General features: G+C 42.0%; 2 protein-coding genes across 2 annotated transcripts in view; both read right to left on the minus strand.

Moving 5' to 3' along the window:
- Nucleotides 1–898: 898 nt before the first annotated feature.
- LOC139131500 (fibropellin-1-like) lies at nt 899–20,980 on the minus strand. The gene is made up of 20 exons (XM_070697583.1): nt 20,819–20,980; nt 19,918–20,082; nt 19,358–19,567; nt 17,062–18,845; nt 14,582–15,462; nt 14,267–14,414; nt 13,753–13,873; nt 13,218–13,351; nt 12,740–12,968; nt 11,850–12,034; nt 10,896–11,099; nt 10,025–10,258; nt 9,565–9,738; nt 9,174–9,380; nt 8,229–8,749; nt 7,653–7,808; nt 7,080–7,112; nt 6,686–6,785; nt 5,664–6,086; nt 899–2,662 (listed from the first exon to the last, which is right to left on the minus strand). Exons 5-15 carry the CDS (start codon nt 15,053–15,055, stop codon nt 8,247–8,249), a joined length of 2,613 nt encoding a protein of 870 aa, XP_070553684.1. The 5' UTR covers nt 15,056–15,462; nt 17,062–18,845; nt 19,358–19,567; nt 19,918–20,082; nt 20,819–20,980; the 3' UTR covers nt 899–2,662; nt 5,664–6,086; nt 6,686–6,785; nt 7,080–7,112; nt 7,653–7,808; nt 8,229–8,246.
- LOC139132239 (uncharacterized) overlaps nt 15,094–21,048 on the minus strand; it is a 43,904-nt gene continuing 37,949 nt past the window's right edge. The window contains exons 29-34 of the mRNA XM_070698628.1: nt 20,819–20,980; nt 19,358–19,567; nt 18,165–18,845; nt 17,062–17,289; nt 15,203–15,462; nt 15,094–15,111 (exon numbers count right to left, since the gene is read on the minus strand). Of these exons, the coding sequence (XP_070554729.1) occupies nt 15,094–15,111; nt 15,203–15,462; nt 17,062–17,289; nt 18,165–18,845; nt 19,358–19,567; nt 20,819–20,980 (1,559 nt within the window). The remainder of the gene's footprint in view (nt 15,112–15,202; nt 15,463–17,061; nt 17,290–18,164; nt 18,846–19,357; nt 19,568–20,818; nt 20,981–21,048) is intronic.

Here is a 21,048-nt window from a genome sequence, read left to right on the forward strand (position 1 = left end):
CTGTTCAATGCTCACGTGCAGTACACTGTCACCCGTGACACCAGATAGCCGTGGACTTGTTTTACCGCATCCGTCACGTTTTTGTCGTTATCTTCCCTGTGTAGAATACACAAGAGTTAATATTTGACCTAACTAAAATGGGACGCGTAGCTTACAAAGACAAAACACTGTGATTCAGAACCACATTGCATGCATTGGTTTGACCAGCTCCGAGTCGACGACAAGTAACAGACCTGTTCTCGTTGTGACGTCTGTCATCCTTCGTTTATATGACTGCGATGACTGAATCCATGCTGCAGGCAAGAGATTTAGGGGCCGATAGGACGATATATATTGAACTTCAAGACAGAAATAAACCGTCATCAAAAAGTTGTTCAACTTTTCGTGCGCATCCATTTACGAACCGTGAAAGGGCAATACAGCGGTGGGACACGGGAAAATATTGGGTTCATAGCCAACACTATTAAGGTTGTAAATCCGCACAATCGTCATATGATTATACATAACAAAATACCATGGACACATAAAACTCTTACTGCGTTAACTTGATTCTCTCTCTGACAATAAGTTCCATGAATTCACGTTTCATAAACACCACCTTCTAATATACGCATAGGCAAGATTTCTATTAGGCCCCGTACCTGAAATCAGCAAGCGAACATGTCGCGTACCCCTCGTAAACATCAAATCAGCCGAATTTTGAAGGGATTTAGAGTTCAGAGTGAGAGTCAAGATCGCCTGTAAGGTTTACGTGTATCTTTATGGATCCACAAGTCCACCATCAAGTACATCCCACTTAGGAGGAGGAGGTCGGAAAGAGGACCTAAAGACCATTTGTCTCTCACGTAAACATCAAACATAGTATCTACGGTGACGGATTCGGAAAAAAACTCATGGATTTATAAATCGTGCAAAAACTAGTTTATTAAATTTCTTAAAATCGTACATTTGTTCATAACAAAGCATACCATACAGGTATGATCTAAAATCTTATGTACACTTGTTGAAGAAGAAGGAAAAAGTTGTTTAATTTTGACAAACACGATTACACCTTAAAATACAATTCTAACATGGCAAATCTTGAGAGACTAAAAAGTTGTGACTACATTTCATCGGAACTCTTAAATGGTAACAATAACAATACTTGTAAAACCCTAAAGTCGTGATGTAATGGCGTCGGTATACCATGATTGGCACCAGGACCGGGTTACACAAGAATATATTACATGTAAATGTACACACAGGGGTCTGTGCTCGGACGAAAATGTTTGCTTTGGTCTTGTGAATAAAATCTCAGGCCTATAGAAGAAAATGGATCTCAGTTTTCGCCTAAAAATGAAAATTGTTTTGCGGTGTGACACCTACAAGTTGCTTTTATACCTCAAGGTTACCCTGCATACAAAAAATGAAGCTGACCATAATTTTCATCGCATCTGAAGTGTCGTGCCTAATATAAGCTTATTGTTTGAATTGCAAACGGCGAGATTTGCTGTCAGTAAGAAGTTTCGGATGGCTAACGGTTATTACTCCTTAACTCGAAATTATAGTGCTTTAATTTATTCATTCGAACACCATATCTCACACCGTTATCGATTGAGGGTCATTGAAAATTCCAGACCTAGATATATGATTATGGCAAACAGCGAGAGCTATTTATTTGCTTGAATACGTGGTTTCCGCAGTCACTTTCCACTGATGGCACTACAAGAAAGCGGGAACATATATATTCCTGAATAACAAACTGACCGAAGCAAAAAATAACAATATGGAACCTTGAAATTCCAGCTGTCGTCAATTCGAAGGGTAGATCTGTGTTGCCTTTTTGGTTGAAGTAATTTCTCAGGTAACGTATACGTATCATGTATTGACAAAAATAGTCTCAAGCGATGTTTAAGTGTTTTCAGAGATGTATGCATGTATGACATATCGAGAATAAATGCCATCAATCAGGAAATAATAGTACTGTATCATACACTATCGAGCAAATTATACAGTTAAAAGGGTACCATGTACATTTTATGATTAACCATTTAAGTTCATCTACATTAATTGCGCATTGTGTGCGTCTACGAGATGAAAAGTTCAAATATCTAGAAATTCAAAAATTAGCAGTTTTAGGATGAGCATTGAGATTTGGAACAATTTGCTTGCCTTCAGAAATTGTTTTTTTCGTTGCCTAATACGAAGGGGTGCTATTAAATCATTTGGTTTTCGACAGAAATTCATCTTCAAAAGTCTACAAAATTATTTCGGGTTTTGTATCTATACGCACTAGTTCAAATTTTAAAATCTAAAGCTGAGTTAAGAATGTTAAAGGTATTGAACTCTATCAGCTAGCCAGAGTTGATCACATCACTGAGAGCAGGAAGAAATCAAAGTTGCCGTGTCTTTGACGACTTGGTGTGAGTTCTAATGTCACCGTAAAATCACTCTACAATCAACGCTGAGCGCTAGAGAAAGGCATAATATACACAAAATTTTTAAAAAACGGGTCTTATTTGTCGTAGCACTGAAACGAATGAAGATATTTTCCTGGCGCAGCATTTCTGTAAATGTTGATCAGCTGAACGTTGTGTGTGTTGTAAATTACTTTTTCTGGCTCTATTGTTGTAATATACACTTTTCTTCTTCTACTCCAGAATGATGAAGTTATCAGTGACGTCTGATGTTATTTTTTGACAATTGAACTCAGTTCAGAGATATCATAATAACCACAGGGGCTCAGAAGTGGCTATTTAAGTCAATATTACAGCGTTTTTCTTTCTTTTCCAATGTTACAAATAAACCAGCTGAAGAGCACAACACTTGTGTAGCTGTCTTTTGTCTAGCTTGTATTGGCATGTATAGTGCGTCCTCGTAAATGTGACCTTTAGTTCCGTGACCTCTAGCCATGCCTACTTCCTGCCCTGCCCTCGCTATGCTTACTGTGAAATATTAGTACAGTAAACACAGCGACGTCTGTACGCATGGCCAGTAGGCATGGCCAGAGGAATTGGCTAGAGGTCACGGAACTAAGGGAGCATTCGTTATTTACGGGGAGGGGGGGGTTGGTGGAAATCAGGGGGGGGTTGACTTTTACAAAACCGCTTTTTAGGGGGGGGTCAAATTTTACAATCAATGATTGAAGGGGGGTCAAATTTTACAAAGGTTTGTATTGAGTTATGGAGAACAAAATTGACTTTGGAATTTCACTGAAATGTTGCTTGTGTAACCGATGTTTCGAGACGGCAGAATAATAACCGACCGAAGCTCAGCCAATTTATTTCTCTAGCAGGGCCAACAAGTCCGAGACTGGCGTTAACCTCTCTAGAGCAGCAACAAAGCATGTAGTCCTGAGTACAGGTCTGTACGTGTGTTCCTGGCGTATACGGCCTCCACCACAGCCCGGCAACGGTCTGTGGAGATAACTGGGGTCTCTGCAGCGAGATTCAAAATGGGGATCTCCATGGGTAAACAACTTGTCGAGTATGTTATGTTTCAGAAAATGAGCGGTTTTGGACGTTAGGAGAAGTCAATCGCATCTTTTCTGGATTGGTTAGGAGGTAAAGGTAGGCAGGGAAAGGATTTTGCCCCAATAGAGCAGAATTTCGGCCAAAAGACCGTTTAGTCTTCATTGCGGTCCAGATCCAGGCCGCAGAGACCTCAAGTCTGTTCAAAGACCATTGCAGGGCTTTGGTAGAGGCCATATAATGCTGGGAACACACGTGCACACACCTGTACGCAGGGCTACACAGCATGGGGCATGAAATGAGGAACCAACACACAGTCATAATGTAACAAACAACTTCTGTATTACTATATTGTGTCAAATATCGGGGTGTACATATAAAATAGTAAAACCGTACTTCAAAACTATAAATGTTACTCCATGGTAACAGTAACCGTACTGATCGACCTCCCGACGGCAGGAGTCACACTTTCAGAACAAAAACTCTGTTCAAACCATTTCTAAATGCTTAACAATTTCTATGGAAAACAACCGCAGAGGTACCTCAGACTTGACCACGCGGCTGGGAAACACAAATAGTTCACACGCGACTTTAACTAATGTTCGATGATGAGCACAATTGTAAGTCCCGTGTAATGTCTGCACATGAAAGTCGGCGACAACACACGCAATTCACTGCTAAGCAGCGTCCAGTTCAGCTACCACGGGAGCAGCCATCTTAGAAGTTAGATCTTTGTTTACACTTCCGGTCGGGACATGCCGAACTAATCTGAAGTCTTCCTCTGCTAACTCCGCACATCGACAAAAGTTCAGTGGAACGATCATAAATAATGTTATCATGACAATCTCAGACATCTGACTGAACTCATAAACGGAATAAAGTTCACAGTTAACACACAATTTGCTGCAGAAAGATCAGCTTTCAACTTGTGGTGATATTATCATCTTAGCGTGCAGTGCGTATATTGCAAATATACGGCACGGCTTTCACTTGTGTGAGCAATGTTCGTTCCATCAACTAAAGTAGAGGATGGCGTAGGGTTTAAATAAACAGTCCGATCCGCATAAAATTCGATCTCTGCCACTCACCGGTTTCTTTACATATCTGCTGACTTGAGTAAGACTCAAAATAGAGAAATATCTGACTTAAAAAAGCACACGCTGACACTCAAACCTTCCAGTGCCAGTGCAGCATGCAACGTAAAACACTCTCTGAAAAGTTCCCGTCTTGGACTCCCTAGGTATACAGTGATAACACACAAGAACTCCCAGGCAAAATAGAAAATACACAGGTCCTCCATACATAATCTATGAGAAGCTATGAATAATTTCTTTTAAATACAAAACTAGCTAAATCTGTGTATTATAGACTCTTGATTATTGATATTAATGTACTTGATAATACTAGGGTAGTTACCAGTGCATGTGTGGGCAAGAAATTTGATTTTGGAATTTCACCGAATTGTTAAGTCACTATCTTGTCAGGGGAAACTATGAATAATTTTTTTCCAATATAAAACTAGTTAAATCTGTGTATTTATGTACGCTTGATATTGATATTAATTTACTTGATTAGACTAGGGTGGTAACAAGTGGATGTTTGTGCAAGAAATTTGATTTTCGAATGTCACCGAAATGTTGATTCACTATCTTGTCTATATGGAAACTATGAATAATATTTTTCCAATATAAAACTAGGTAAATCTGTATATTTATCAACTCTTGATTATTGATATTAGTGTACTTGATTAGACTAGAGCGATTACAAGTTCATGTGTGTGCAAAAAATTTGATTTGGCATTTCACCAAAAATGTTGATTCTCTAGTATGTGAGGAAACTTTTTCAGCCCAGGGCCCCAGGGTGCGAAGGGTTAGTGAATCAAATCTGATGAAATTTTTTTTTCATGGGGGGGGGTCACATTTTACAATTGATGAATTGAGGGGGGGTCAAATTTTAGAAATCTGATTTGGAGGGGGGGTCGCTTTTTACGTTTCATTTGTCGCTCAAATTCCACCAACCCCCCCCTCCCCGTAAATAACGAATGCTCCCTAAAGGTCGTATTTACATATGATCACATTCCCCATTGAGGGCGCACTATACATGCCAATACAAGCTACACAAAAGACAGCCACACAAATGTTGTGCTCTTCAGCTGATTTATTTGTAACATTGAAAAAGAAAGAAAAACGCTGTTATGTTGATTTAAATAGCCACTTCTGAGCCCCTGTGATAATACACACAATTGCCTTGATATTGGTTAATATTATCGGGGAGAAGAAAAAGAACGTGTTTGTTTGAATGAAATAAAGATCAATAACAATATCATTAAAAAAGCTGCGGTTGTTGTCTCTTTAACTGATGGGCGGCAGGATTGGTTTCTCGATGGATGATTTCAGCAGGTCCGGATTACTTATGGTGGTTATCGATACTCGGGATGGCCTACGAATAATGTCTGCTTGCGATTTGACATCCGCCGGGATTGAGCCTATCGGCGAGGCGCCGCGGTCTGACGTCATCAGCTTCTCATTACCGGTTGCAGGAGCGCCCTCCTTTTCCACGAGCTGATACTTTTGCTCTGGGTCTCGAACGTGTGGTTCATTGCGTACCTTGAAACAGCCACGCCTTCGCAAACGTAGTCTGGAAAACAAAGAAATGCAAAAATAAGTTTCATTTCTACCTTTAACATTTGGTGAAAATGCAAAAAACGGGTTGGGAGCCAAATTTTCAACTTCTGACGAAACATTTGGTATATGACGGCTATACAGAAATAACCCCGGAGATGTTAAAACTACACTTTCACGACAAGAGTATACTTTGCTTGAAAAGGAAGATTATTTGTTAAAAAATGTTTAAACTACAGCACTTGACCTCTGGGTACGAAGACTTTTCCGCGAAATGTGGCGTTTTGCAACAGATACCGTACACCCTCACAATGGCTTTATCAAAGATAGGCGTCTGGTTCTGTATCTTCCTAGTACACAAGTCAGATCGATATTGAGGAATCACGACACCCCGTTTAACACATAGGGCATTTCCCGGCGTTCAATAACTCCATTCACATTGCAAATAAAACTAAAAATCGTTTGTATGAAGCATGGAATCGCGAATTGCTATTTGTCATCAGACTGTGATTTCAGACATTGGTTACACAATTATTTCCAGGCAATTTTGATCTCACAAGGAAAGCAAGGAAACTTTACAGTCTGTGAGTCGAAGGGCAAGTAAAGAGTACTTACTGAATAACCAGTATAGCTGCAACCAGTGCGACAACAATAACTACGGCGCTGACGATAATCACAATAAGTTGCCAGGAATCGTCCTCAGCCTCATCGCCATCTACAGAAAATACATTGTCAATCTTTACTTTGGACAATGGGTCGATGCACGAAAATGAGATGAAACACTTTAAAACATGCATACCACGAAGACCTTTAGAAATTCCATTCAAATCAAGTCAATAGGACTTAATTCATCAAAAACATGATTGGGCAATCAAGCTAAAGGCCTAGGAACATTTCGTTCGAAAATATTCTGCCTTTATAAGTGTTGATGATAGAGGTGTTTGTAAAGGCAGATTTCAATGTATAATTCGATTCTTCTTATGGTTATTTCATTTGTATCATCACTCACCGTCGGTCGCAGGTGTACTTGAACCGTCAATGGCTATCAAAAAAGAGCAAAATGTAAAGTAATATAATTATGACCCATTCGACAGCGTAACCTGAAATTATACACGTGTTTTTGTATGTATGTATGTATGTATGTATGTATGTATGTATGTATGTATGTATGTATGTATGTATGTATGTATGTATGTATGTATGTGTATATGTATATGTATATGTATGTATGTGTGTATGTATGTACATATATATATATATATATATATATATATATATATATATATATATATATATATATATATATATATATATAATATATAAACAGGACTTGGGCGTTACTCAGAGTTTCAAGCTACATGTGCTCTCTGTAGCGATCATCAGACGAAAATAAATACACACACACACACACACACACACACACACACACACACACACACACACACACATTCCGTGTGTGTACGTGTGCATATCAGTGCACGAGTGTGGTATAAAAGGGGGTACTTTATATGATATTGTGACGTTTGCATAGTATTGAGAAATATATTCGCGTCGAAATACGAAATAAATGTGTAGTTATTACCATAGCAATGATCCAACTGTGTAGACCCAGTCTGCAGCGTTGTCATACCATTGGGACACTGAACGCAACTGCTCTGGCCTTCCATTTCCTGATAGAAGCCGACGTCACAGGGGTAACATGATTGGTTGGCGTAGTATGTACCCACTGGACACAACACTGTTGATGCAAGGAGGAGCGAGAGAAAATATCAAATGACAACAACCTACCCAAATTTCTGGCCACAGTTGTACTCAATACTTGATGATAGCCAATGAAAAGTTTATCTCACTGCTGCGACTAGGGACAGTATTGAGGTCCGTTCTTTAATATAGGGTTCATGAGTAAGACTTGTAAGCCTGATTATGTTACATGTACGAGAAACTAAATAAGCAAGTGTTGAAATATCCTTCGATTGTGCTCCTTAGACACTTAATTGCAAGATTTGTCACTGAACAACTGGGCCAGGATACAAATCATAAGGGTGGGGGTGATACAGAAAAACCTGTTTTCGCCCTCTAGTGGCCAAATCTATTCCGCCGAACTTATCACAGAATTTTACCTTCTGTGTACGTAAGAGAAGAATGCTGATTAGCTCACCACAGTGGCCGAATTCGGCTAGACTCGCGATGGAGCCCGGCCTACAGGTGAAGACGTTGGCATCGTAGAATGTGTCGGATCTAAACCATAGTCAGTTCCATCGATAGTCACAGCCAGCATACCATCTTCTGTCATGTTTTTCATCACGTCCTTGGCGTAGTAGAGAAGCAAAAGGGCTTTTGCAAACATATCGAAGCTGTCCTCGTTTTCTCCGCCCTCTGGCAGCACGCTACTCTGAAACTCCTCCGGTATGTCGAAGGCCAGGGCGAATGACACGTAAGTGCCCTCGTCGACCGTAGCGTCGCGGCGCTTCTTGCGGTCCTGGTGTTCGCAGTTGAAGACCTGTGGGCTGCCGTCAATCCTGCAGTCTCCAGACTCCAGACAGTACAGCTCCTCGCCGTTTTCTTGAAGCATGGCATCCACAGCCGTGCTGACTTTGGTTTGGTCGTCGCTGTTTTCACAATTGTATTCAGGGATACGAACCATCATATCAGTTTTCTGTACGGCTGGGATAAGTTGTTCTGTCAACATTGAGGTTAAAGTAACAGTTAGAGTTTTTGTGCAGACAAAAAATAGTCAAACAGGTGGTCAGGAAGGATACACAGGTAGATAGATGGACATATAGATAGACTGACAGACAGATAGACATAGATAGATAGATAGATAGATAGATAGATAGATAGATAGATAGATAGATAGATAGATAGATAGACAGACAAAGAGAGCGGGGAGTGGAGTAAAACATATCCGAGCCGATGACACTACTATCCACGGTTACAACTGAATCTCGTGCAAATTACCAAAATAAAATACTGTAGATCCCTGCGCGCAATATTTCCGTTTTCACGGCATGAAAACAATATATTGAGATAAATTAAGCTACCGAACGCACCAAAATCTGTATGTGATTACTTCAGTCTGTTGAAGTACATGTGTGATGCGTACCTGCACAATTAGGTAGATCTGCCCTTGGATTCTGATGCGTTTGATGATTCCAGAGATAGCTGGTACTAGGTCCGCAGAAATACGCAGAATACACGTAGTCTGTGATCTCATAGCCCGGATCGCATTCGATGACACACTCGTGTTCACCCGTGTTGTTGACCTCACATCGAATGACTCCGTGGCGAGGGCTTCTCAATTCAACACATTCTACATGCAACGGTGGAATGGTTTGAGAAAATTTCAATGCCAATTTCTTGGAAGAAAACTTGACAAAAACGAAAAAGTTGTATATAAAGTCTCATGGGTAAAACTTGACACCTAGACAGTAAATTTGATTTTTTGTTACGAACATAACGATGACTATTGGGTCGATAAGGATTGGTTTACGTACCTGGACAGTTCTCTATGTTACAAGATTCCGTCTCGTTTGCACTGCCCACACAATCAACAACGTCCTCCTCCTCGGCCGGCGGAACGTCGCAGAATCTATGGCGGCTGCGCATTCCTCCGCCGCACGTTACACTGCAAGCGCTCCACGGCGACCATTTTTGCCATCGAGCGATTACTGAAGGAAAGAGAAGTCTAGTTAGAAATTCGCTTGACAAAATATGAATAATAAAATTAATTTACTCCAAGAGCTTCGAAATGAGCCCCAACAAGTGGTAGACCAAAAGAGTATTGTAAAAGTTGTACGAATTCTGTTCACGAAGCACATTCTACCTTGTAATTCAAACAAGTCGTTTTTTCAATTTACTTGTCATGCTCGTAAATCTTCGTACGGCTTTAATATCGAATGCGTTATGGCACAGATACATAAAGAGATAGTGCAATGTGCTCCATTCTAAACTTACTTTCCTCTTGTTCACAGTAGTAACCATAGAAACCGTTGGCACATGCGCAGGTGTAGTTCATGATCCCGTCCACGCACCGTCCGCCATTCTGACACAGGTGACCATTGCAGTCGTCGATGTTGATATGGCAACGCTTACCAGTGTAACCGCCGGGACATACGCAGGAAAACGAGCCTAGTTCATCGATGCATGTACTATCCTCCTCACAGGGACCGCTAAAACATTCATCAAAGTCTGGGCAAAAAGAAAAAAGTGAACAGTTCCAGAGGTCTAATGGGACATAACGTGTTAAAGACCCTGTACATATCTGCAAAGGACCCTCTTCTACTATAAATATGGCCACCTGTGAATGCTCTAATTATGTACTAGTAAAGAATATTGCTCGTCTCTAACTTTATTCGTGTGCCTCTACATGTTTCTTCAGAAATAAAACACCTCGACTTTTAGAAAAAAATAGTATGACACTGAATTTGCCAATATACTGGTCCTTTCCGGTACAAGTCAGCGCTCCTCCACAGGTTGGGCATCTCCACATAGCAGTTATACTTTGTTCGGTCATTACGTTATACTTATAGACACTTGAGGTCTATGCTTTGGGGATAGACGGTATCTGTGGTTTGGGCGATCATGCAGCGTGCGCAGCTCTGACTGTTGTTTCATCTAATGATATCCTTAAAATGTTATTAGTTGCAACAGTACTTTCCAATGTATTTGCCTTTGGTTTTTTTCTCCTTATTGTAAAATAGAGCTTCTTCGCACAAGATGTTTTGCTTTATTTAAACAAAGTTATGAAAATGTTGTCAAAAGTTACAACTATTTCTCTTGATGAACAATAACAGCAATTTCAGTGATTCCAGTGAGGTGCTCTTACCGTCACATACGGATGGAGAGACATCGAGGACTGTCCCGACAAGACCTCGGGCAAAGTCGGGCCATGCTCGTACATTCCCACGAATGCTGGAATGGCAACTGTAACTCGTGTGTCGAATCAAGTCACCTGCTAGTGCAAAATCCCACAAATGGAGACCGTGCATGTCGCCAACAAAGGACGGGTTGGCACTAGTACTTGCAGAATCTGCGGGTTGGAAAACATGGCACCGGTCAGTAGGCTTCTTTATATTCGCCGATCATTATCGATGGAAAAGGCGTTGGAGATAAAAAATCGAGGCAAAATATTGTTGCTCAGGTGCAGCACATTGGTAAATTCATTTTTTTACAAAATCACCAGAAAACAAGTTTCTAAAGCCGATGTTGTGATTTAACATATTTTTGACCTTGATCTTATAATCTGAAGGGGAATGTGAAGGTGTTCGTAACTGCCCTCCAACCGGCTTAGTATGCGAAAAGCATGCCTTCCCACTGAATTATAATGCCAACTTCCCTCTATCTGCGGTCTTCCCGCTCCCAACTCCCCACAAGAGTTCAAGCTACCCACTACAGCCCTCTCCCCATCACTGACAGTTCCCTTCTGTTCATCAGATGTACCCACATGTACATTTCATTGATGCATGTGTGGCGACTCAAATCAACTCTGCAGGCAATTACCATTTCAACCTTGGAGCATTGCTCCCCTCTAAGTTCCGCTCTTATTCTTCTTGGAAGTACAGCCACAACATTCCTCGCCCTATTTTCGGTATCCACTGTCAGAAATTGCCATTGTCAAAACTGAAATTTCTTCCCTACAAGCGGTGAAAATTGACTTTCTTCTTCCCACCTATTGATCATTGTTAAATTTGCCCACCCGGTGAAAAAAATGCGCACGAAAACCTTTTTGTACGCACGAATAGCTTCGTTGGTCGCACCTGGTTGTTAGACATTTTCTTACCGCGATCCTGTCCCAATGTGATGGTTCCACCACTCGGTATGACGTGGCCGCTCTGGAAACTGTTTCCGCTTCCCTGTAAATTTCCATCTCTGTACAGCGTCCACGACCCGTCTTGGCTTGCCCACGTGACCAGCACGTGATGCCATTTTGCGTCATTAACAGAAGTACCCGTTGATAGCACCTCGCTGCAAAAGGATAGACGATTATTAGGAACAAGCTTAACGATTTTACTTGAGAATTAAAATTCACTCAGTGTGACAAAAGTTGTTGTACTTGCGATGTTTCTCTCAGTACAGAATTGCAAGTAAATTGAATTCGGTGATATCACCAAAATTCGAAGGTTACGAAAACCGAAAACATGGCACGGAATAAACAATAAGAGTTTGAACCATTGTGGTCACTTTTCAGAATACTGAACTCGCTAACAAAAAAACACTTAAAGGGATACAGTCGTCGGAACTGCGCTCAAACATCGTATGGGATTCATACGACCAATGTAAACACTATATCCAAGGTACGATGGTGATTGATGAAAGTTAAAGCATGTATGTCATAATCTACATCGTATAATTTAAATGATACAGCCATGATGATGAGATGCATCTAGATATCGTGCACGAAATACATCGTTTGCAAACAAGAAACTCGCAGGCGCAGTTCCGACGGCGGTTTCCCTTTAACTGCAAAATGCAAACAAATTAAATCTGGGCAAAACCCTACTCTTTTTGACCAATTATGTGTAAAATTCTTAGAAACAGAAACAGAAAACACAAAGCTTAATGTTATAATTATGTATTTGGCTTTGCATCGCATCAACGGGTATTCGAACTACCCCGGGGACAAGTACAGCGCACTGAATCCATCATTTGGCGAGCAACATTCCAACGTACTTTCCAATATACAGCTTCAGATCCGCTGGATTTTCAAAACTCAGTGCCTTGTCTCCAAGGTCAGTTGCATTGCCGTTGTGATACGAGAAGATGGCGGTGTTGGCAGTAGAAGTTCTTATCCAAACACTCAATGAGAAAGCTGTCAGTTCCTTTGAGACTGCGTCTTCGAGAACAACGTAATCGGCATCTCCGTGGGACACGAACTTCAGGTCGAAATCACTCGGCATGACTGCAAGTAATATCCAAAACAGGAGGGGGTTACTTATTTTAGGAGCTGTGCTGGGCACATGAACTGTTTGGTGTAATATCACCGAAAATTATTCAAATATCTTCATCGATGAATACGACTCTCTGAGATCGTCCCCCATCCTCTGTCAGTGAGACCTGACTTGACATATCACAGCATGTACGCCGAGCCTAGAACTCGGGTAAAATTTGCAATGTAGTTCTATATCTCTTACTAAATGTTTGGACTTACCCGTCTGACAATATATTCCAGTGAATCCCGGAGCACATGCACAGGTGTAGTTGTTGAACAGGTCAGTGCAAGTTGCGCCGTTCTCACACTGACTGTCTTCGCAATCGTCAATATCGGACTCGCAAGTCTTACCCCTGAAAATAATGTAAGGATAAACGTTCGATGATAATGGACAATTTCACATCCTCGGAATTCGCTGTTGGCTCATAGTGTTGGTTACCCAGACTGCACTGCGAGTCTCTGTCGGGGCGGTCGGATGACGGCCCGCAGTGCTGTCTGTTCAATCAAGACTATGTTGGCCTTCATACTTTTTTGCAAACAGATACATATGATGAGCGCGTTATTGGTACATGGAATCTCAAATTTCTTGCCATAGTGGTGGAAAAGAAGAAAATGCGACCTTTCTAGCCTTTTGAAAATAAATGAAACGTACCTTTCTAGTGACGTAAGCTTATCTACGAGAACATCAGCTCTCAGTTTTGAACACAAAAACTGTACAAAAATAATTATCAGTATAACATAAAATGAACCTTACGTGTATCCCTCTTGACAGTCACAGAAGTAATCGTTTGTCCCATCGGTACAGTTGGCGCCATTTTTGCAAGGATTGGGTAAACAGTCGTTGATGTTAATTTCACACTGCGAACCCCTGAACCCTGAAATTTCAATGTTGACAAGAGCTTGTGAAGAAACTGAAATTTGCAGTGGAAATTAAATTTGAAATTTGGTTGCAGTTGAAAGGCGGACCCAAAAGGTACATTGTGTATGTGAGTCCTAACTATAACGTGAAACCGGAGCCCAGAACATATTAATTCAATAACAGAAACTTCCTATTGGTTACATGGCCCATGTGATATTCCATGTCGACGTAGACTTCAATCATTGAAATTCGATATGTACTTTGGCAAAATGACATACGTCTCCAGCATTTTTGCGAGTCACAAACTATTCACATTTCTATATAACAATGATTACACCATCTATCTCCCCTTCTCTTCAGTGTAGTCTCAATGGCTACGTCGTAGTTCAGAAATTGGCGGCATTCTTACCGGGTGCGCACGCACAGGTGTAGCTATTAATTCCATCGATGCACTGTGCGTCATTCTCGCATGGTCGATAAACTTCACATTCGTCAACCTCATTTTCACAGAACGGACCTTCGTAGCCCGAGGGACAGCGACACGAGTAACGGGCAACCTAGTTTGACAACAAACATGTTTATAATAGGTATGGAAGTGGCGAGTATAATTGCTTGATAAATAGAGAGGCAAGATATACAGTTATCTTATGACGAATATGTTTACACATATGTACTTTGGACTATTCAGAGTTTTAGTTCAAATTTTGGAGTTCTCTCTACTTACTTGGTCGATGCATGTTGCAGCGTTCTGGCAGGCATGGTCCTGGCAGTCATCAATGTTAACATCGCAAAACTGCCCTTCGAAGCCATTTGCGCATGCACACTGGTATCCGTTGAGCTCGTCCACACACGTGGCTCCATTCTCGCACAGGTTTGCGACGCAGTCGTCTCTGTTCACCTGGCATAGGGTTCCTTGCCACCCGGACTGGCAGTCACAGCGATAACCGTTCACCTCGTCGGCGCAAGCGGCGCCGTTCGCACAGGCATGGTCGGCGCAATCGTCGATGTTCGTCTCGCAGTTTCGCCCTGTGAACCCAGGGGAACAGTCACATCTGTAGTCGTTGATCATGTCGATGCAGTAGGCATTGCCGACGCAGGTGACACCTTCGCAGTCGTTGATGTTGACGTCGCAGTTCTTGCCCGCCCAGCCATCATTGCAGGAGCAGGAATAGTCATTCACCAGGTCCGTGCACGCCATTGCGTTGACACATGGAGAGGACAGACACTCGTTTTTGTTTATACGGCACTTCTTTCCTACAAAACCGGGAGCGCAGTGGCATGCGTAGTTGAGACCCCGACCGTCTTCGCAGATACCTCCATTAAGACATAGGTCAGGTGTGCAAACAGCGACATCCTCCTCACAGTTAACACCGACAAAGCCCGGTAGACACTCGCAGGAGTGAGAGTCGACACCGTTGTGGCACGTTCCACCATTCTGGCACACGGTGCCGTCATCCTCGCACCAGTCAACCCTCGTCTGGCAATTGATGCCGGTATAGCCCGATCTGCAACTGCAGGAGTACGTGTCACCTGCGACCGAGCAAGTACCTTCGTTCAAACAGGGTTGGTCATCACAGGCACTCAATAAGAACGCGCAGTTGTAACCTACGTATAAGAAAAAAACACAAAAACCAAACAAAAAAGCATACATGATGATTGCACTTACAGTACAGTCTGTATCTAATATTTCACTGGATTGCCAACCCGCAAATACATAATACGTCGACGAACCTTAATTTCAAACGACCGCAAGGCCAAGAAAACGACGTACCGTTTACAGGACAACGTCATGAGCTATAACTATAGGTAAGCGGACGAGTAGGAGGCGGTTTACGGAATTTAACGGTACAGTTTGCCAGTAAAACTCCGAGGCCCGCAGGGCCGAGGAGTTTTATGGCAAACTGTACCGTTAAATTCCGTAAACCGCCGACTACGAGTTCGCTTACCGTGTTATACCACGACTTTGCCGAGTTTTAGAGCCTTGTTTGCACGCCGAAAGTTTTTATTTGTAATTTTAGTGCAGTGCATGTTGAAACTTTGGCAGGAAAACATTGACGACACCTTGTTGAACGAAAGCATAAAAAAATAACCCATGATTGGATAAAACAAAGTTGACATGTGTTGCTATTGTTGTGCGGTGACGTGGTTGAGCACCTGGTTTGATTTGAATTGTATGAATTATGTTTGATTGATTGGTTGGTTGAAAGAAGTGAAAAGGTGTTTGCAGGTCGACGTTAGAGTCACGCTTTGCTCATTTGGGTCGAAAACTCTGAGCAGCATACACGCAATTGCCGAGTTGCTCTACGTATATCGATATGGCGGATAGAGTACAAATGAAAGCTGTATCCGGTGCACTTCAACTACCAAAGCCAAAGATGGAAAAGGACAGTCCCCCCTGTCACGCCAGTGCTAACGGCCACAATCGGAAGACCAAGCTACACAGCCACGTCAGAGAAAAGCGCAACAGAAACTGCAAGTACAAAAAAAATTACGTGTAAATCCACAATGACTGTGGTACTGCGTGTGTGTTTGCCTGTAGCTAGATTTAACTTTACCAAAGGCGACTGAAATCTCCATATTCAGTGTTGACAACTGACTTTGAAGTCTTAAATTTCAGCTTCGAATGATCGTGATAACAATAACCTTAACACAGAAGTGATATTTGCAATCAATACCGTTATTTCACGATGACCTGTAATTGATTTTGAGATGTACAGTCGTGCAAAATTAATTCAGTCCGGTGATTCTTTTAAAGTGTCTTTACTCTGTACTTAATGGTGAAATAAATTTCTTCTGGTATAATGTCTCGCATTTGTTTGTTTTTTACTCGTCGCCACGTGACTTTCTTTTGTTTAAAAAGTGTCCATTTTACAAGTTCTTTTGTTTAAAAGTGTCCGATTTACTAGTAAACCGGACAGTTTTTAACAAAAGAACTGTCCGATTTACTAGTAAATCGGACACTTTTAAACAAAAGAACTTGTAAATCGGACACTTTTTAAACAAAAGAAAGCCAGGTGGTATATAATAAAATATTCGGTTATGGAAATTAGAGAGCATGGTTAGAACAATGGGCACGAGGCGGAGAGTGGTATAACAGTACTGATATGTGAACTTTAAATTGAAAACATGGACTTGAAAGTTCACGGGTATAGGAACTTTCAAGTTCACCCGTCGTGGAAAGGGTCACTTATAGCACATTCCTACCTGTGAAACCAACGGAGCAGGTACAGGTAAAATTCCCATCCCCTTCATGGCACGTGCCGCCATTCCTACAAGGATTGGCGTCGCACCTGCTGACGGCGATTTCGCAGTTGGTCCCTGTAAAATCTGCCAGACAGCTGCATTTGTAGGCGTTCACGAGATTACTGCAACTGCCCCCGTTTCTGCACGGTCCAGACTCGCACTCGTCCACTTCCTCCTGGCATTTATCACCTGTAACCAAAGATGGCAGGATTTGTTTTTCAGTTGCTTATTGTGTGTAGTGAAGGATTGCTGGGAGTCAATAAAATTTTCAGCAGCTGAGATCATATGATCTGGTACCGTGGGACTCCACTTCGTCGAAAGGATTGTTTACGGGGACAATTGGTGATTTTGTGAAATTAATTTATGTTTGTTCTGGACCTGTTCCGGACAGTGGAGACCACTGTCTATGTTTAAAAACAATACCCTGTTTTACCATATGTAATATTATTGTACATGAATTTTTCATCGGACCAGAATCCAGTTATCAACAATTATTGGACATTACTCCTGCACGTAGAGACTGTATACTTGCACAGGTTTTTCCTCGAGGGTCTATGGTTGAACATAAGATATTTCGACTTTTTTTGAGTTACTGTAGAACAAACAAGAAACAGGCAGAACAAAACCAAGTGAAAATTCATCAAAGCTCATGGAAATTTTGATCATTTCAATCGTTTTGATCAGCATAGATCGACCTTTTTTCTGAATTGATGACAGCTTTCAAAAACTTCAAAGAGTTTATATAGGAAGAAATGATTGGCACTGTACTGCAGTAAACGGATAGAATTTTGTAAATTTGGTGATTGCACGCAGCTTGTATCATAAGAAGTTGCAGTTCACTTCCGTTTGTAAAGAACCGAAGAGCTGGTTATGTCTGAAACAGGGCGTATGACACCTGATTTGTCATTGGACATGAACAAATATAAGATATTAATAATTCTTCTTTTCGAAATGGGCCAAGTTTTAATAAAATGAATATATGAAAATAAAAAGAGGACCAGGCCTAGGTGCTGTTCAAAATTGGCAAAACTTATACTTTCCTATAAAGCCTGGTGTACATATACATTCGAAACCGTTGACCAAATCAATGCATTCGGCGTCGTTGGAGCACGGTTCTTCAGCGCAGTTGTCGACGTCTATCTCACAGTTTACGCCGGTGAAACCAGCTGCGCAAGCGCAGCGGAAGCCGTTCGAGTCGTCGCCGGCAGTGGCAGAAGTGCGTGTACAAGTTCCGAGGTTTTGGCAAGGGTTTGGAGAACACGAATCGTACTCTTGTTCACACCTGTCTCCAACCCAGCCTTTCGGGCAGGTGCACCGATAGAAGGTACCTAAGTCGTGGCACGTTCCGCCGTTTAAGCAAGGTCCTCCTTGGCACAAGTCAAGATCGACCTCGCAATTTGCGCCTGCGTACCCGGATGGACAGGTACAGGTGTACGAGTTGTCGCCATTGGTGCAGTTGCCCTGGTTGGCGCAGGGCTTCGCTCTACAGTGATCGATTTTCGCCTGACAACGAACCCCAGTATAACCATCAGCGCAGGTGCAGAGATACTCGTTCAGGAGATCGATACATGTCCCGCCGTTTTGGCATGGTTCCGGTTTGCATTCGTCGGTTTCCGTCTCGCAGTGCTCCCCTTCGTATCCCTGCTGACACAGACAGTCATATCCGTTAACTCTGTCTCTACAAGTGGCATTATTGTGACAAGGCTGGTTCTCACACTCATCAATGTCGATGAAGCAGTCCACGCCTGTAATAGAGAAGAAATTATATCATCTAAAGTTTACCACAACTTCGAAGGGGAGAGAACTTAGAGTTTCGGCACTAGGCAATAATATTATCCTTCAATGAAGTACTGCCTCTATACTGAATAACCCAACCGTTTATGACAATCCATGTGATACGATTTGCTTGAAAAAGTAATTGAGGAAGTTCATATGATAATCAACGTGACATGTCATATGAACCCAATGTATCACGACACCGAATCCAAAATCTCAAACTGAATACCATGATGCCTTATCCAAAATGTAAAACTCGATATGTAATGATACATTATTATACACATTGGGGTTGTAGTATAATACACACATTAATAAAGCAGTTAGCTTGCGACGGGATTTTGCCAACCCAACGTGTGTAAATCTGTCACCGCAGGGCGAGCAGTACTAGTCATGCAAAAATACATTTATACTTGTAAAAAGGATCCAAAATCTTGACTGCGTGGGACGAACCATGGTGGGAAAGGATTGAGCAGCTTACCGGTGAAACCTGGCGGACATTCGCAGCTGTAACTCTGAACGCCGTCGACACAGGTGGCGCCGTTGACGCACGGCAAAGGATCACAGTCGTCAATATTCACATCGCAGTCATGCCCAGTGAATCCTGCAGTACACGTACAATAGTAGTACTCCACGTTACCGTGACAGGTGCCTCCGTTCATACAGGGATCTTCTGAACACCAGTCAATTTCTGCCAAAGATTACAACCGACATAAGTGTTCCGACTATGGTGCAAAACATATCTAATGGCGAAAACAACGCTTACAGACTGGTAAGAGAAAGTGTTCAGAAAACACACAGACGGGCAGGGAAAACAAAAAGATGCGATGGCGTCCGCTGTACCGGTATACTTTCGACCCCTAATACTGAAAAACGTAAACCCTTCAACGTCCGATCTCCTACTCTTAATGACTATACAAATACTTCATATGAAAACATGAATGCATCACATTTAAGATTTTTAATAAAGTTGGTTGCAGAATATTTAAAGCCAAAAATATCCCCTGACTTGACCATTGAAATTATGTCTGTCCACAATACCTTGACAGTCAACCGCTAGAGTACTTCCGAGGTAACGCGTGGTTTTACTGACATCTGAACACCCTATACACTCTCGTTGGAAGCTGCTCGGCTGATAGCTGCCTCTCGGACACTGGTAACAAGGGGCCAATCCATCCACCGAATAAGTTCCAGCTGTACATATAGCTAATGGAAAATGAAGTAGTGCGTTGATAAATATTTTCATTTTTACGGCCATGCATTTGTCGCGATGCATTTGTATTCAGTGTAAGAAAAAACAATCATGAAAGTTGATCATAAGAACAACATTTGTTGTTCGCACACATTGATGTATCTCTACACTTACGCGGGTCTATACTTGCCTAACATTATTATGTACAACCACATATGACTGTACTGTCAATATGTGTTTTGTAACACATCTCATCCGCAGCCATGCATAAGAACGTACTATACACAAAACTTGTCTCGTGTAGGCCTATGATGTAATATGTTGGAGTGGTTCGGTAAAAAAACGTTTTTTCCTAACAGGATCGCAATACTTCAGAACGTTCAATGCACCTTTGATTATAGTTTTCGTCCGTTTCGAGTCCTTGTTGGAAACCAGAGCATTCAATTCTTCTTCAGAAAGTAGGATAAACCAAACAAATTCTCGACTTTCGTTTCGATCGGCCGCAGACGACATCTTTGTTTACGTTCCTTTCCGAGCACGCGTCAATGTCGTTTTTGACGTCAGCAGGCATCATTTTTCGGAACTGATGCCTGGCAGGCAACAGTTCCAACAAATGATGCCTGATGACGTCGTTTACGTGGATCAGCACAAAAAGAATGCATCCCACGTGACTATCAACTGGCGAATTAGAATACAGACTGCGGATGAGGTGTGTTACAGTATACCTTTAAGAATAACAAACCTACTTACCTCGGCAGTCGCTGGCGCTGGTAGATCCAGCGTCGAGGGTCGTTGACCCGTCCGGGCATGGAAGACAGTGAGAAGCCTGGCTATAAGGTTGATACTCCCCGACTGGGCATCTAGAACACGGAATCACCCCGGTCGACGACAGCGTACCCGGATCACAGGTGGCTGCAAGAAACCGAAAGAAAACCACAAAAAAGCCCGGTTTAGTCGAAGAGGCCGCCATCTTTTCTACC

Source organism: Ptychodera flava, chromosome 4 (genome assembly GCF_041260155.1).
Source record: "Ptychodera flava strain L36383 chromosome 4, AS_Pfla_20210202, whole genome shotgun sequence".
Lineage (NCBI taxonomy): Eukaryota > Metazoa > Hemichordata > Enteropneusta > Ptychoderidae > Ptychodera > Ptychodera flava.